Source organism: Sander lucioperca, chromosome 10 (genome assembly GCF_008315115.2).
Source record: "Sander lucioperca isolate FBNREF2018 chromosome 10, SLUC_FBN_1.2, whole genome shotgun sequence".
Classification (NCBI taxonomy): domain Eukaryota; kingdom Metazoa; phylum Chordata; class Actinopteri; order Perciformes; family Percidae; genus Sander; species Sander lucioperca.
Genome location: NC_050182.1, coordinates 11231421 through 11246088, shown reverse-complemented (window position 1 = coordinate 11246088; position 14668 = coordinate 11231421). Strand labels below are relative to the sequence as shown.

At 41.6% G+C, this 14668-nt stretch overlaps 1 protein-coding gene across 6 annotated transcripts in view; it reads left to right on the top strand.

The window, feature by feature from the left end:
• The window catches only part of LOC116036112 (SREBF chaperone), a 50946-nt gene that overhangs the window by 10359 nt on the left and 25919 nt on the right, over positions 1–14668 (top strand). For all 6 annotated transcript variants that reach the window (XR_004898582.1, XM_036006448.1, XM_036006447.1 and 3 more), the window contains exons 3-10: positions 2962–3082; positions 4384–4541; positions 6582–6802; positions 8227–8332; positions 8596–8768; positions 10585–10711; positions 13181–13293; positions 14123–14217. Coding sequence is in view for 5 of the 6 variants with exons in the window: in XM_036006448.1 (XP_035862341.1) it covers positions 2962–3082; positions 4384–4541; positions 6582–6802; positions 8227–8332; positions 8596–8768; positions 10585–10711; positions 13181–13293; positions 14123–14217 (1114 nt within the window). In the remaining variant the exon portion in view is untranslated. The remainder of the gene's footprint in view (positions 1–2961; positions 3083–4383; positions 4542–6581; positions 6803–8226; positions 8333–8595; positions 8769–10584; positions 10712–13180; positions 13294–14122; positions 14218–14668) is intronic.

The window sequence follows — 14668 nt, the reverse complement described above, 5'->3', positions numbered from 1 at the left end:
TGCTAATATAAATTCAAGCTGGGTCTTGGGAGAGGACTTGCTTTTTCTCAGATTTGACCCGTTTTAGATGTAGTCAGTGAACTTTTCTGGTTTTGACTCATCTTGGTCTTGATGACAGCCCTGTGGTCAACTTTTCTTAAAGGGTGACTACCATTTTTTTTTTTTTTTTTTAACCTGGACCCCATTTCCCCATGCATTTGTATCTAATAGACTGATGTGACCAAAAATCTTTGAAATTTGGTCCAGTATTGAGGGCGATTGCACTGATAAGCCTGCGCGGACCGAACTGCAATGTAACCTAATGGGGCTTTTTGCCCAGCCTTTTTTGTGCAGCCTTGCTTTTTTGTCCACTGACAGTCAGATTGTTACTAAAAGTGTCTGACAACAATATCGATCTCAGGACATGACATTTTGTCCGAAGACAGCGTTGTGGAGAGTGGAACGTGAGCCGAGAAAACGGCGTTGAGGGAGTCTGTTGTCACGGAGTAGGCTACAGCAATGATAGGCTCATGTCAGTCTGGCACTTAGACTTAGTAATTAGGGTTGGGTAATATGACACAAGATAATATAAGATAAGTAGTGTCTCATGTTGTTTTGGTTTGTATGGAAGTTCCAAATAAAAGAAAGAAAATAATCAAATGTGATGAAGTAAAGTATGGTTATTATAAACCATTTCTTAATTCTGGTCTGTGTTTCTTGTTTTAATAATATGTTGACTGTATTGTCATTTTATTCTATTTGTAATATTTAATATTTATTCTAATATTAAATATATTTTTTTAGGTTGCCATTTCCAAACTGGCCAAGGACAACAGATGAAAATTAGCCTGCTGAGCTGGCTCATTTACAGTTGCTTTGCTGTTGATTAATGAGCACTGTCCCTGTTAAATAAATACATGAAATTGAATTTACAGAACAGCTACTGTATTGTGATATAAAATAATATATACCATGGTAGAAGATGTTGGCCCATACCCCTGTTAGTAATGCTCTAGTGCTAGAAGTGTTCTCTCTGGGGCGCCTGGATAGCTCACCTGGTAAAGCGTACTTCCCATGTACAAGGGCTCAGTCCTTGCCACAGCGGCCGCAGGTTCCATTCCGACCTGTGGCTGAATGTCATTCCCCCTACCTTCTCCCTTCCACATTCTCAGCTGTCCTATGCAATAAAGGCCTAGTATGCCCCCAAAAAAATATTCTAAAAAAAGAGACAGTGTTCTCTATAATTATTTTCGAAAGTGAAAAGGATTCGAGTTAGCTGTGTTTGTTAATCCTGTGATAGTGACATGATCAGTTAGCAGAAATAAAGAACACAGGTGCTGTACACAGAAACACTCCCTTATCGGCCCGTCTCTCCTGTCACCACTGAAAGCTCATCTTTCAACTGTTATTCTTCGCGGTTGCTCAAAACTCCCATTATTAAATGAACTTCCCTACATACTCGCACACCCACACTGACTGACAGGACAAGAAATGAGAGGTGTGTTGCTCAGAGGGAACTTGTTTCATAAGGACCCACCCATTTCCCAGATAAATGGGGAGGGGTTCTCTCCAGGTAGCACTTAGTCTTGCAAGAAAAGCCAGAGGACCTGGTGTCATGTTCTCTGAAGGGGTTGCATAGTGAACACACACACATCGCACCTGTGTGTGTGTGTGTATATACAGTATATCAAGTGTCTGCCCGTTTAAGCTAATTCTGCAGCTTCACAAATTCTGAGATTTGATCAGGTTTTTTCATATTATGAGTAGAAGATTGTCGGAAGATTTAGGCTCTGGTAACCTGTGATGAGCAGTGGTCTGAACTACTGCCTAAATCAGCGGTGTCAAACTCAATCTCACTTAAGGGCCACACTGGAAATGACGATCACAATAAGGGCCAGACATGTTGAGTTTATTGACATGCTTTTATTTAACAAATAAAAGTCAATTAACTTTGTATTATTGCATGTCTCATATAGCTTTCTCCCGTACAGTTTGGTCGACATAAAACCCTAAAAAAAAAGTCAGCAAAAAGCGTTTCTTAGCCATCGTAGAATTTAGCAAGTCATGAAAAACAAGCATTACGTTTTTAAAAGCAGCTGCCACCCAGCCGACTCACCACAACCTGTTTCACAGCCTGAATATTAAAAAAACTCTCTGCTTCTGCGGGGAATTCTGAGCCTCAAAGTTGGCAAATCTGTCAAATTCTGCATGGCAGTGTTGCGTAATTACAGTAGGAAAAACATTCCCCGGGCCTTGAGTTTGACACGTGGCCTTAATGATTAATTAGATTAGACTAATTCATGTAGGAAATTTAGGGTTATAAATCACACAAAATGATATTATATTGATTCTTTGGACAACGATACAATATTTGTTGATATCACAAAGTCTGCCACGATATGATTTCGGTTAAATTCAGGGGACTGAGACCGAGACGATACATAAACCCATTTAACACAATCAGTTAAATTTTTATATATATATATATATATATATATATATATTTATTTATTTATTTATTTTTTCACAAAAAGCATAAATTTAAAATATAATTTGAAAATGTTATTACTAAGCTCTTCCAGACATTTTAAATTAAAAACAAACAACTCTTTTTTTTATTTATTTTTTTTATATATATATAAAAAAAGAATAAATATGAAGTGGGAATTTCAAAATGAAGGCGCATATTAAAGATGATGATATGTATCGATATTTTCTCTTTGTATAGATTATATTGGATTGTTGATGATTGAATCCAGGTCGATGTATCGTTACACCCCTAGAGGGAATAGTCCCAATTGTATGGGTCTAATGTTATACACGGCACCAGTGTCGCAGTATGAAATATCAGTTGAACTCAGTGAACTTGAAACATTGTTGAAAATATCTCCAGCAGATCAAATCAGCAGACGTTCAGAGGTTCAGTCATTCTCACGCTTGTGTTTCACATCTACTATGTACCCCTCCCTTTCTCTCTCCCAGCTATCCGTTATTGAGGCTTCCCCTGCCTGGGACGGGTCCCGTGGAGTTCACCACAGGAGTGCGAGATTACAGCGTCCCTTCCCATGAGCCTCAGGGAGACCTTGGAGAACGGCCCGACTGGGTAGGAGAAGAGAAAGCACACGCACATTTACAGTATATACATCCCATTATTACTAGTATTCCTTAACCTTGAATCCTAACCCTTAAAGGTGCTGTAGGTAGGATTGTGAAGATCCAGGACTTAGCCAAAGAATTTGAACATCAACAACTTCTCAGTCCCTCCCCCCTTTCTGCTAAAGCCCAAACGGTCTCCTAAGCCCCTCCCCCCACGAGGGACAATGACTGCGTGTGCCTGAGCAGTGATTGACACAAAGTTAGACACCCCCCCTGGCCCTGATTGGTGAATCTGAACAGGGAGCGGTGGATTTTTGCAAATCACACTACAGGCTGTAGGTGTTGCCAGAGGAGCTGGATTTATTTTTTAAATGACCTGCTTCATGAAGTTCTACTCAAACATCCGTCAGTTTCAGCAAATATGACAGAACGTTAGTTTTATAAGTCTTACCTACTGCATCTTTAACTGATTATAACCTTAAAGGAGAAATCCGGGGCAAAATGAACCTAGGGGTTATTAACACATGGGTACCGAGTCGACCGTTCTTTGGGATTTGTTTTCATGCTCATCGAATGTGACCAGTTTTAGCGCAAACCGCTAATTAGCTTATAAAGCTAGTCGTCGGGGCACTAGTAAAGTAAAAAGAAATCGCTATTTCTATACCACTAACAAGGCTCAAAATAGCACCACACTTCCACGGTACCATAATACATGTAAACCGAAGCATTTCTTACTTTGTAAGTGTACAGACAGTTTATTAAAAACATAGTTTATAAAGATAGTACCGTTTGCGTATACAGGCAGGCGCCGTGCTTGAGCAATGTTACTGGGCGACTAGCGTTATAAGCTAATTAACGGTTTGCGCTAAAACTGGTCACATTCGATTAGCATGAAAACATATCCCAGAGAACGGTCGACTCGGTTCATTTTGCGCCGGATTTCTCCTTTAAATCTGAATCCAACCGTAAACTGACGTCTCTTCACAACATTGTCCTCACTCTGAAAGTCTAAAACTGGTTCTCAGACCCAGACAGAGGTATACACGTTTCACAGCAAAGATGGAGGCTCATAAATGATGAACGGTGAACACAAAGCAATGGCTCACTTACTTCTCAACAACAAGTTTACTTTACAGAAAGCCGTTGAGGCAGGATTACAGCAACCTTGACAGCATTCACTGAAGACTTTCACCGTCTTGAGTTCTTGTTTAAAAAGCGGTCGTTAAACTTCGGTAGATTACTTGCTTAAAAGGCTGGTTCAGCAGACACACTGAATGTGTCACGTGCATGTGTGTGTGTGTTCTGTAGTACCGGGGTCCTCCGGTTGCCTACATCCAGCAGGTGTTGGTGAAGGCGGCGGTGTCTCCGTGGGACAGCAGCCTGGTGACAGTGGACGTGTTTCGGTCGCCGCTGGGCCGAGCCTTCAGCCTACTGGAGGAGATACGCAACCACGTCCACTCTGACAGGTAAACGCACGTGCAGTGGTACAGGGGCAAACCAGATGTTCATTCTTTTCAATAGAAGGATGTCAACCTTCATCAATTCAGCATGTACAAACCTGCTGCTTATCTTCTTGATTAGCAGTTTGAGACTTGACAGTTTGAGCTCTTGATTGATTTTACTGTCAGAGCAGAAAAGTCGTGTTTAAAATGTTTGTTTTCTCTCACAAACTGTCCAAAACCCAAAGATATTCAATCTGCAATATTTAAGGAGAAAAGAGGCAAATACATGTAATTTAAGAGCAGGATTTATGGCATTTTTTCTTTAAAAAGAGCCCCTTTTATGCTTTTTTGGATTTTCCCCGTCTTTTAGTGTGTTATATAGTGTTTTGTGTATGTAATAGATATATAAAGTACAAGAAAACACATTTCACTCCAAATGGAGCTTTATTTTCTACAGACGGCACTTTTTCTCAACTGCCTAAAAACGGCTCGTCCACATTCCTGTTTGAAATTCCTCAATTAGTGATGTCATTGATTGAGAAAGCCAGCCCAGTTTGTCATCTGTGCTGCCCATTGGTTCTAACTGAGCAAGCGCAGCCTGCCCAGTGGCTTGTTTGAATTTGGTTGACCAATCACAACAGCTGACCAATCGGAGCAGACTGCGCTTTTCAGAAAGTGTTTCAGGTGGAGGCGCTGCAGCAATGGGCAGTGTGAGAAACATAATGGGCCCTATTTTAACGATCTAAGCGGACGACGTGAAGCGCCTGGCGCATGTGCGTGTAGGGGGTGTCCAAATCCACTTTTGCTAGTCTGACGGTGGAAAAAGGGTCCGTGCACCGGGCGCATTGTTCAAAAGGGTTGTACTTAGTGTCTTCATTAATTCATAGGTGTGTTTTGAGCATAACATGCAATAAACCAATCAGAGTGTCATCTCCCATTCCCTTTAAAAGCCAGGCGCGTTTGTACCTTGACGCATTGCTATTATGATGGCGGATTTGCACCGTAATATTTTTATTTGTAATCTTTTGCATGTTTGTGTGCTGCTGCGCTTCCCTGTGTGTGTGTGTGTGTGTGTGTGTGTGTGTGTGTGTGTAACAAGCATAGTGTGCGCGCGCTGTGCATAAGCCTAGGCGCATTTTACTAATTCGCTGTTAAAATAACAATGAAATGCTGCGTTATTGACTTTAGACCAGGTTTTTGTTGGTCAATGGCGCAATCACTTCCCGCTGCCTCAAGATAGCAATACGCCAAGAATGCACCTGAACACACCTCCCTGTAAGACCAGCACGCCCATGGGCGCACAGATGGGCGCAGGTGCATTTGCTATTTAAACAATGTGGGCGCTGGACGGGAAATTGACAACTGCGTCGGTCTTAAACTAGCAAAGACACTTGCGTCGGGCTTTGCACCGCGCTGCGCCGGGTGCAAGATAGGGCCCTATATGTTTTTGCAACATCAAAGCATGTAAACCTATTCTAGTAAACCCCGAGAGTACAAATGTGATGCTGAAATGGAGTATAATAGGGGCTCTTTAATCGACTAACAAAATAGTGTTTAGCAGTTGAAAGTCCAACTATGAACCCAAAACTATTTTCGCCCTTTGGCATGAGAGAAAGAAAGAAAAACATCTATGACCTTAAAAAAAAAAAAAAAAAACTGTTGACTTCCAGCGAGCCATAGATGTGTTGTCAACTCAAAGGTCGTGCACGTGCTTTTTTGCAGCCCTCTGTTTGTTTGGCAGCTGTACTGCACCAAGCACTGAAATGTGCTTCGCTTGGAAGTTGTACAGTGCAGTTGATTTTTAATGCAGTCTGTTCAAATCTAGACCATTGTTTTATTGTTCAGATATATTGATAGATAACTGATAGATTAATGTTATCTTCTGCTCCAATACTAATTACTTGAGGAGCTTTTGTTATTTGTGAGCTTTATTAAAGGTGCAGTAAGTGATGCTGCGCGAAGATTGTTTGATATATTTGAACTGCCAAACAAATACACCCCCCCCCCCCACCCCCCTTCAGAATCTCTGCCACCTCTGTCTTCTCCTCGTCTCTCCTCTTTCAGCTCTGGGGTTCGCAGTCTGGAGACTCTGTGTCTCCAGGTGACAGACCTGTTTCCGGGCTTACGGCGAATGCAGTCGGTGTTGCCGGAGCACGGCTGCCTGCTCGTTTCTCCCGGCAACTACTGGCAGAACCAGCGGGAGCTGTTCGACTCAGACCCCGACCTCCTCAAGACCATCCAGAAACATGAACCCAAAGGCCTGCACACCTCGGCCACGCTGCGAGGTAGGGATGAGCAGGACCCAAACGGGGTAACAGAAGCTAATACATAGCCTGCACACATGCTCGTGAAAAAAGTGTCTTCCCCCTCCCCTCTTTTTTTCCCTTGTTTTTGGGGATGTTCAAATCAAAAGGGAGAAAATGGCATTGATGGTTAGATAGTTTTAGAATTGACACAGATGTTTTAAATTGTAAACAGCATTTCATACGCCCCCCCCCGCAAACCCTCCTGGTGTTCAGTTTACACTTGTTCCAAAGACCATGATGACATTTTCAGGCTGAGTTGAAGCGTGTTTGTGACCTGTCAAATGTCCCTGTGTACAGACTCTCGCCTTGACCCGTGACATGGTTTGATAGAGTGTATCCTGGGGAAATGATCCCAACTCAATCCATCAAAAATGATGAACCCACTACAACCTGCAACATAGTGTGGTAGTAGTGGTAAACATCATCCACTGGTGGACTCCTGCCACCATTTGTTCATTTCTAGACAACCCTTTCATTTCCGAAGCCTTCAGTTTAACTTGTGCTGCAACAGGGCTGTGCTCTTCCTGTCTTGTGACATTAACCAGCCTAGATTACTCAGTTTTTACACTGGTAGAGGCTGCCAGTCTCAAACGTGATGGCGAGTGTATGCCAAGCATATTTGATATTAAAAAAAATATCCACCTAATCCGATTTGTAGCTATTATAGTGGGGGTAGGGTTTGTATGGTTGTTTAAAATGCGACGTGAAGGTGCAAAACAAAGGAGTTGAGTTTATTCAGAGGCTTTTACACTTCTTCCAATAAGGCAGTCTGCCATCATTCAACAGGAGTAATTTTCTGGAGATAGTGTGCAGGGATTAGTGGTATCCGAGAACTCAGAGGCTTTCATATTGAAAGAGAAAAAGCAGTTTCATTCCTTGGGAACTGACTGACTGCGGGAAACTTTACCCACTGACATATTGAACCAAATCACCCTCCCCGACTGGGCAAAGCCCGCTCAGCATTCTGCCTCACCTTTCCAGCTCAAGTGATTTAGAGGTGGGGAGCTTATTCTGGATCTATAGTCGGGGACAGCTTGGCTGCCAGATACAGTCAGACCGATACTCTTGTTCACATTTAAGGCCATTGAGAATGAATGACTACTGGTCTAGAGTACTTCATGGGGTACAAAAACCAGGAATACAGTATACTTGTGGGGTCCCAACAGATGTATGGGGCCAAAATGCTGGACCCCACGAGTTTAAAGGGCTGTTTGAGGGTTAAGACTTGGTTTTAGGATTAGGGTTAGAATTAGGTTATGGTTAGGGTAAGGGTTAAGGTTAGGCATTTAGTTGTGATAGTTAGGGTAAGGGGCTAGGGAATGCATTATGTCAATGACGGGTCCCCACAAAAATAGTGAAACGCTGTGTGTGTGTGTGTGTGTGCGTGCGTGTGTGTGTTTTAGACCTGCTGTTTGGTGTCCCTGGGAAGTACACTGGGGTCAGCCACTACAACAAGAAGAAGGTGGTGACCTACACAATGACTTTAGTGCTGTCCCGCTACGATGCAAGGTGAGTCCCATATGCAATAGAAGAGAAAATAAAAGTCGTGATTTTGAGGCATTCATGTAACAAGCGTCCACTGAGACAACTGGTTTGCTCGACTGATCTCTTTTTTTTGACAGGAAGACATTCATTTGGTTTGACAAACTCCGAGACGGAGACCACCAATCATCTGCATCATTCTATAATTTCCTTACAGTGACTGTATATAATGAAATCAGTTAGTGGGGTGTATCTGCAGTGCTGAGGATGATCTCGATGTCTTTGTCCAGGTTCCTGGGCAGCCTGCGGGCGCGTCTGAAGCAGCTCCACCCGTCAGCCAACTGCAGCCTGAGAGACGACCACATGGTTCACGTCCACTTCAAAGAGGAGATCGGCATCGCTGAGCTCATCCCCCTCGTCACCACATACATCATCCTTTTCGCCTACATCTACTTCTCCACGCGTCAGTACCACTCCCTGCTTGGCTGCTCTGTCCTGTGTGTCTTGTTCCTTCACTCTTTTTTTTCTTTTTTTTTTTCATTTCTTTTATCCTTGTTTGCACATTTCACAACACTTAATCTTCGAAATGTGCCAAAGATCCGGACTCGTGCCTATTGCGCCATTTGTGTGTGCACGTGTGTTTGTGTGCTAACGTTGTTCCTGTCTAGTGCAGGGTTAATCCTCACACAGGAACATTGTACACTGCTGAATGAATGCACCCACCTAACCCTCAGAGGCTTTCCTGTACAAACATTGGTTCACAAAACACACACACACACACACACACACACACACAGACTCAAAGTACACAAAATAATATTCACACACACACACACACACACGCGCAAGTGTTTGGCACCTCATTAAAGACTTTTTTTTTTTTTTAACGGTAATGTGCAGCAGTTACTTCAAAATTGCTTGGAACTGCAGTTTTGAGCTTTCTTTTTAAAATTCTAGATTTTAAAGACAAAGTGAGAAAATGATTTTCTTGTATTATATTTTTCAAGAATAATTTATTTCATTTTTAATTTAATAAAATATTTTTTTGCCTTTTTGCTGACATCGCTATAAAATATGCTTACTTTATGTGAATCCGTTTTAAATAACATTATATAACTAGATCTTTACAATTCAGGGATTTTCAGAATTAATGTTCAAATGCAAAAACCTTCATAGTTTGAAAAGTAGTCCCTTTGGCCAACGAAGAGGCCAAATGAAAGTTTTAGGACTTCGTTTTAAAATATATTATTACTGAAACAACACTGGATTATAACACCTACATTCCTCTTTGAGTTCTTAAAAAATGGTCTTGTTTCTTGCTCCACTGTGAAGTCAAGAACTCCTTTTAAAGTGTTCTTTTATTTATTTTTTTTCTTCTATTCTGTATAAATTGTATTAACTGGCATCTAAAAACTTCAGTTTGGCACTTGCATGCCTCCCTTTTATGAAAACCGTGGCACAGAATTGACTCAATTCAAATAATAAACCTGGGGTGATGAAGTAATCTGGTGTTTGGTGTTTTAAGCCCCCAATGTTGCCTTCCAGGCAGTGCGGCAATGGTTACAGTTACAGTACAGCTCCATTTGTCCGACACGACTGAAGCATGTTGTCGTGACGTCATACATTCATGGTTGATGCTCCACGCCCTTGACCGGCAGCTGATTGGACGAACGTGTGACGTGGGTCTGGCTTCTCGAGAATTTCAACAGAGTGTCATGGCGGCGCGTTGAGAATACGATCTCGTATTTTACGAAAGTAGTTCACCGAAACGTGTTTCTGAAAACATTTTAAGCGAAAAATAGGCCATGCAGTTGCTGAATCTGTCTTCATTTCAGATCGACAAAGGTCGGTTTGAAAGATTTTCGTCTACTTCTACTGGATAGTCGCGTCGCGTTCAACGGATTAATTTGCATAAAGATGGGCATCGGCCAGCTTTTGGACGCGCAGCATTTTTTCAAATGCAGCGCTGCCTTCCCGGAATGCTTTGCGTGCACGTTGAAGTCGCTTGACGTCACCCATAGGAATGGAGTGGATCGCAGCACGACAAAAGCGTCGCACGGTCAAATGGATCTGTACCGTAGGGTTAGCTTCCTGGAAGGCGACATTGGAGGCTTAAAACACCATCAAGTAATCTCTTCAGAAGATCCCCTTCATTTGAGGGATTTGAGTACATCTGACTTCATGGCTGAGTTGTTAAGTAGTTAACAATAGTTAATGTAACAGTTGTACAGATAGCTATAGTGTCCTGTCCTCTTCACATCTTATTTTCCTCCCTGCAGGAAAGATTGACATGGTGAAGTCTAAGTGGGGTCTGGCTCTGGCTGCTGTGGTCACAGTCCTTAGCTCTCTGCTCATGTCTGTGGGACTGTGTACGCTGTTTGGACTGACACCCACGCTCAATGGAGGGTAGGAATGCCCACTCTTTTCTACATACTTCAGTTTTGAAAAATGATTAAAGAGGTTGTTTTTTTTTGTCTCCACCCTTGTTTGTGTTGTTTAGGCAAATTTAGTACAGATACCCATGGTGCCCAGAAGATGAATCGTAGTAACTTTGCCGATCCCTTAACTGTTCACCTAGGCACATCATGGGTTCAGGTTTTAATCCTTTAGTTTGTGACCAAATACCTGCAAAAATAATGACATTCCCATCAGCCTCAGCTGTACTTTATTTGTATGCCTCCGCATCAGCGACAGCCGTGGCCAGAGGTGTCATGTTTTCGGGTTCCCATCTGTCCCATTGTTGTGAACACTTTATCTCAGGACCCCCTGGAGGGAATTTCTTCAAATTTGGCACAAACATCCCCTTGGACTGATTCGATTTCGGAGCTCAAATTATTATATTATTATTTAACGCCATAACTCGGGAATAGAAGGGGAGATTGCGGCCATATTTCACATTCGGTCAGATACTGAATTGGTGACACTAATCTCGGGTGCCTACCTTAATGATTTTATAGATCTTCTCTGCTGCCGGGTTGAAGATGTGTGTAAAGCATCCATGTTTCACCAAAAAAATCAAAACATTTTAATAATATATATTACATTAGTCTGGACAGACATCCTGCTCTGCTGTTGACATTTAAATGTATCCTGTTAATGTTTACTGCCCCAACAGGCCGATACAGTTTCATCATTATCTCTTATCTTATTCACAGGAAGACAAGGTCCACACGCACACACACGCACACACACACACACGCACACACACACACACACACACGCACGCACACACACACACACACACACACACACACACACACACACACACACACACACACACACAGGCTTGTTGACTTCCCACACATTGATTTGCGTTAATGTTTACAGCAGGTGGGCGACAGAATCTGTGTTTGTGTGGATGACGAAGAAGGTATGGGGCATGGATGTGGGTGGGACTTCACGAGGGGGCGGCGATATATAGATAGTGATATTAATGGTTGTCCAATCATTTGAGGATTAATAGAAAGCAGACATCGTGGCGTGACAACGTCACATCTGTCCAACCACTGACCAAGATCCAGGCAGGTCGGCTGTGGGCTGTGCTTGTACTTTCTCTGTGTTTGCATGAACTCACACATTAAGGTTAACATTACCAAGAAAGGCATGCAAGCTACACATTATGCTTACTCATAGTTGACTCCACATACTGTGGTTGTGAAGGAAGTGTGTGTGTGTTTTATCTACTATCTACAGTGTTACTAAGTGTGTCTGATGTAACATGCAGAGCTGTTGACTCCTCTGTGACCCAGTTATACACTTACTCCTACAGTAGAAGCTTATCTATACTCTCAAACTAATCTCTCCGTACACTTCAACAGGTCAGAAAATTCCCTGCCATAATAATATAATAATAACAATTGAGCGTAGTTATTATTTGCTACTCTGGCAGAAAGAGAACCCTCATTTTTAAAATCATTTTAACGTTTAGTTTTGGCCTGTGTCACTATCACTTTTTTTTTTTTAGATCCAGCCATCACTCTCGCTGTAATGGATAACCTAATGATTTATGTGAGCTTATTGGATCATCTTGATGGCCACACAGCTGCGGCACAGCTTCTGGTAAAAATAAATGATCAGAGTCATTGTGGGTGACGCACAAAATATTGTTGCAAAGTGATTCTTCACAACCGTTGCACAACATGGCGACGGGAACATTTGTTCCACCAAACTCAGCTTTACCCCTTGCAATCCTTGCTTGGGGTTTCTTGTAATGCTGATCATCCAAGAACTAAAGCTTAATATACTTTTGACTAGAGAAAAAGTCTAAAAAGGTATAACATTTCATAATCAAAATTTTAGACCTTAAAAAGTCTTGCTAAAGTATGGTGTTGTAGGTCTTAAGTCATTTTAAACAGGTCTTAATTTTCCTACGTCAATGTAACGCTACCTCTGATTCATTGAAATGTTCCCGCAGCGCTTTAGAATGTTTTTTTTTTTTTTTTTTTTTAATTGCGTGGTCTTGTAGTTCTTTCTGTCGCTGGTGCAAATAGAATTCACTGTATTACGACTACAAATGAGACCAACATGCAACTTATATTGCAGCCAATCTAGACACCAGTCCAATGATGCCAATGAGGAAATCGGAGATTGGTTTCAGACAATGTTTCCGGACTCTGACATCTGACTGTGATTTTGATGTCGTGATATAGGTCTCACATTTCTTTCATTGTGGTCTTTAAAAAGGTCTTCAAAAGGCTTAAATTTGACTTGGTGAAACCTGGAGAAACCCTGCATTAGAAACAATTTGGAGTTTCAAAACCATGTCAACATGGCAAGAGAAAATGTCATGCTCATGCAAAGTGTTTACACTGTATGCAAGCCTACACTTAGAAGTAAGTCCTGGTTTATTTGTTGCATGTGGTCTTCTGCCTGCAGGGAGATCTTTCCTTATCTGGTGGTGGTGATCGGCCTGGAGAACGTCTTAGTCCTCACCAAGTCCGTGGTGTCCACCCCCGTCGACCTCGAGGTCAAACTTCGCATCGCTCAGGGTAAGGGTAGTGTAAAAGAAAGTGAGTGTGAGAGAGAGAGTGTGTGTGTGTGTCTGAGAGAGTGTGTGTGTGTGTGTGTGTGTGTGTGTGTGTGTGTTTTTTTTCAGGTACAGCAAGACCAACAGCTAGATGCTGATTCATCAGTACATGTAGATTAGATAGACTTTTATTGATCCCAAATTGGGAAATGTCAGTGCTACAGTAGCAAAATATCAGACACATAGCACACATACAGAGAATATACAAGAAATAATAAATAGGGGCGTCTGGGTAGCTCACCCGGTAAAACGCGCGCCCATATATAGAGGTTTACTCCTCGACGGAGTGGCCGTGGGTTTGACTCCGACCTGCGGCCCTTTGCTGCATGTCATTCCCCCTCTCTCTCCCCTTTCATGTCTTCAGCTGGCCTATATAAATAAAGGCCTAAAATGCCCCAAAAATAATCTTTAAAAAGAATTAATAAATAGCATAGAATACAAGAACAAATATTTGAAAAATATAGATGAAAACAAAATACAAAGGAAAGAATGTTCAAACGTATATTCAAGTTGGGAATAAAAATGTGCAACTACTTAAGTAGTATATATATATAGATGTAAGTAAAACCTATGTTTGTGCAAATTGCACTTGTAATGTATGTGAGTCTTATCTAACACTCAGTGATGAAGTGTTAACAAGTTTTATTGGCTGTGGTAGGAATGATTTCTTATCTTCCTACAACTTTTTTTTTTTTACATTTAGTAAATTCTACTAGTTACTACATAGTTATCCTGTCCAAATGTAAAGTATCTTTTGTTTGTTTAAGTGTTGGGTCTTTTTTCCTCTCCAGGCCTTAGTAATGAGAGCTGGTCTATCATGAAGAACATGGCCACTGAACTGTGCATCATCCTCATTGGATATTTCACTCTGGTGCCAGCTATCCAGGTAACAGAAATATGGTTGTATTGTTGCATCAGCACAAAACAAAGTATTGGAAATAGTAGTTAAAAAATGTTTCATGTACTGAGACAGAATATGTTAAAGGGTAATTTTTTTTGTTGTCAACTTGGACCCTATTTTCCTATGCTTTTGTGTCTAAGTGACTAAATGTGTCTCTCTCAATACTGGACCAATTTCAAAGATTGTTGTTCCCATCAGTCACTTTCACACAAAACATAGACAAATAGGGTCCAGGTTGAAAAACCCCACAAAATTACCTTTTAATGCAGTCTTAAAACAATTAAAGGTGCAGTATGTAAGCCTTTTAAAACTAACGTTCTGTCATATTTGCTGAAACTGACCCTATGTTCCAGTAGAACTACATGAAGCAGGTAATTAAAAAAAAAAAAAATCCGGCATCTCCACGTGCCTACGTACGTACCGTAGTATTGTATGT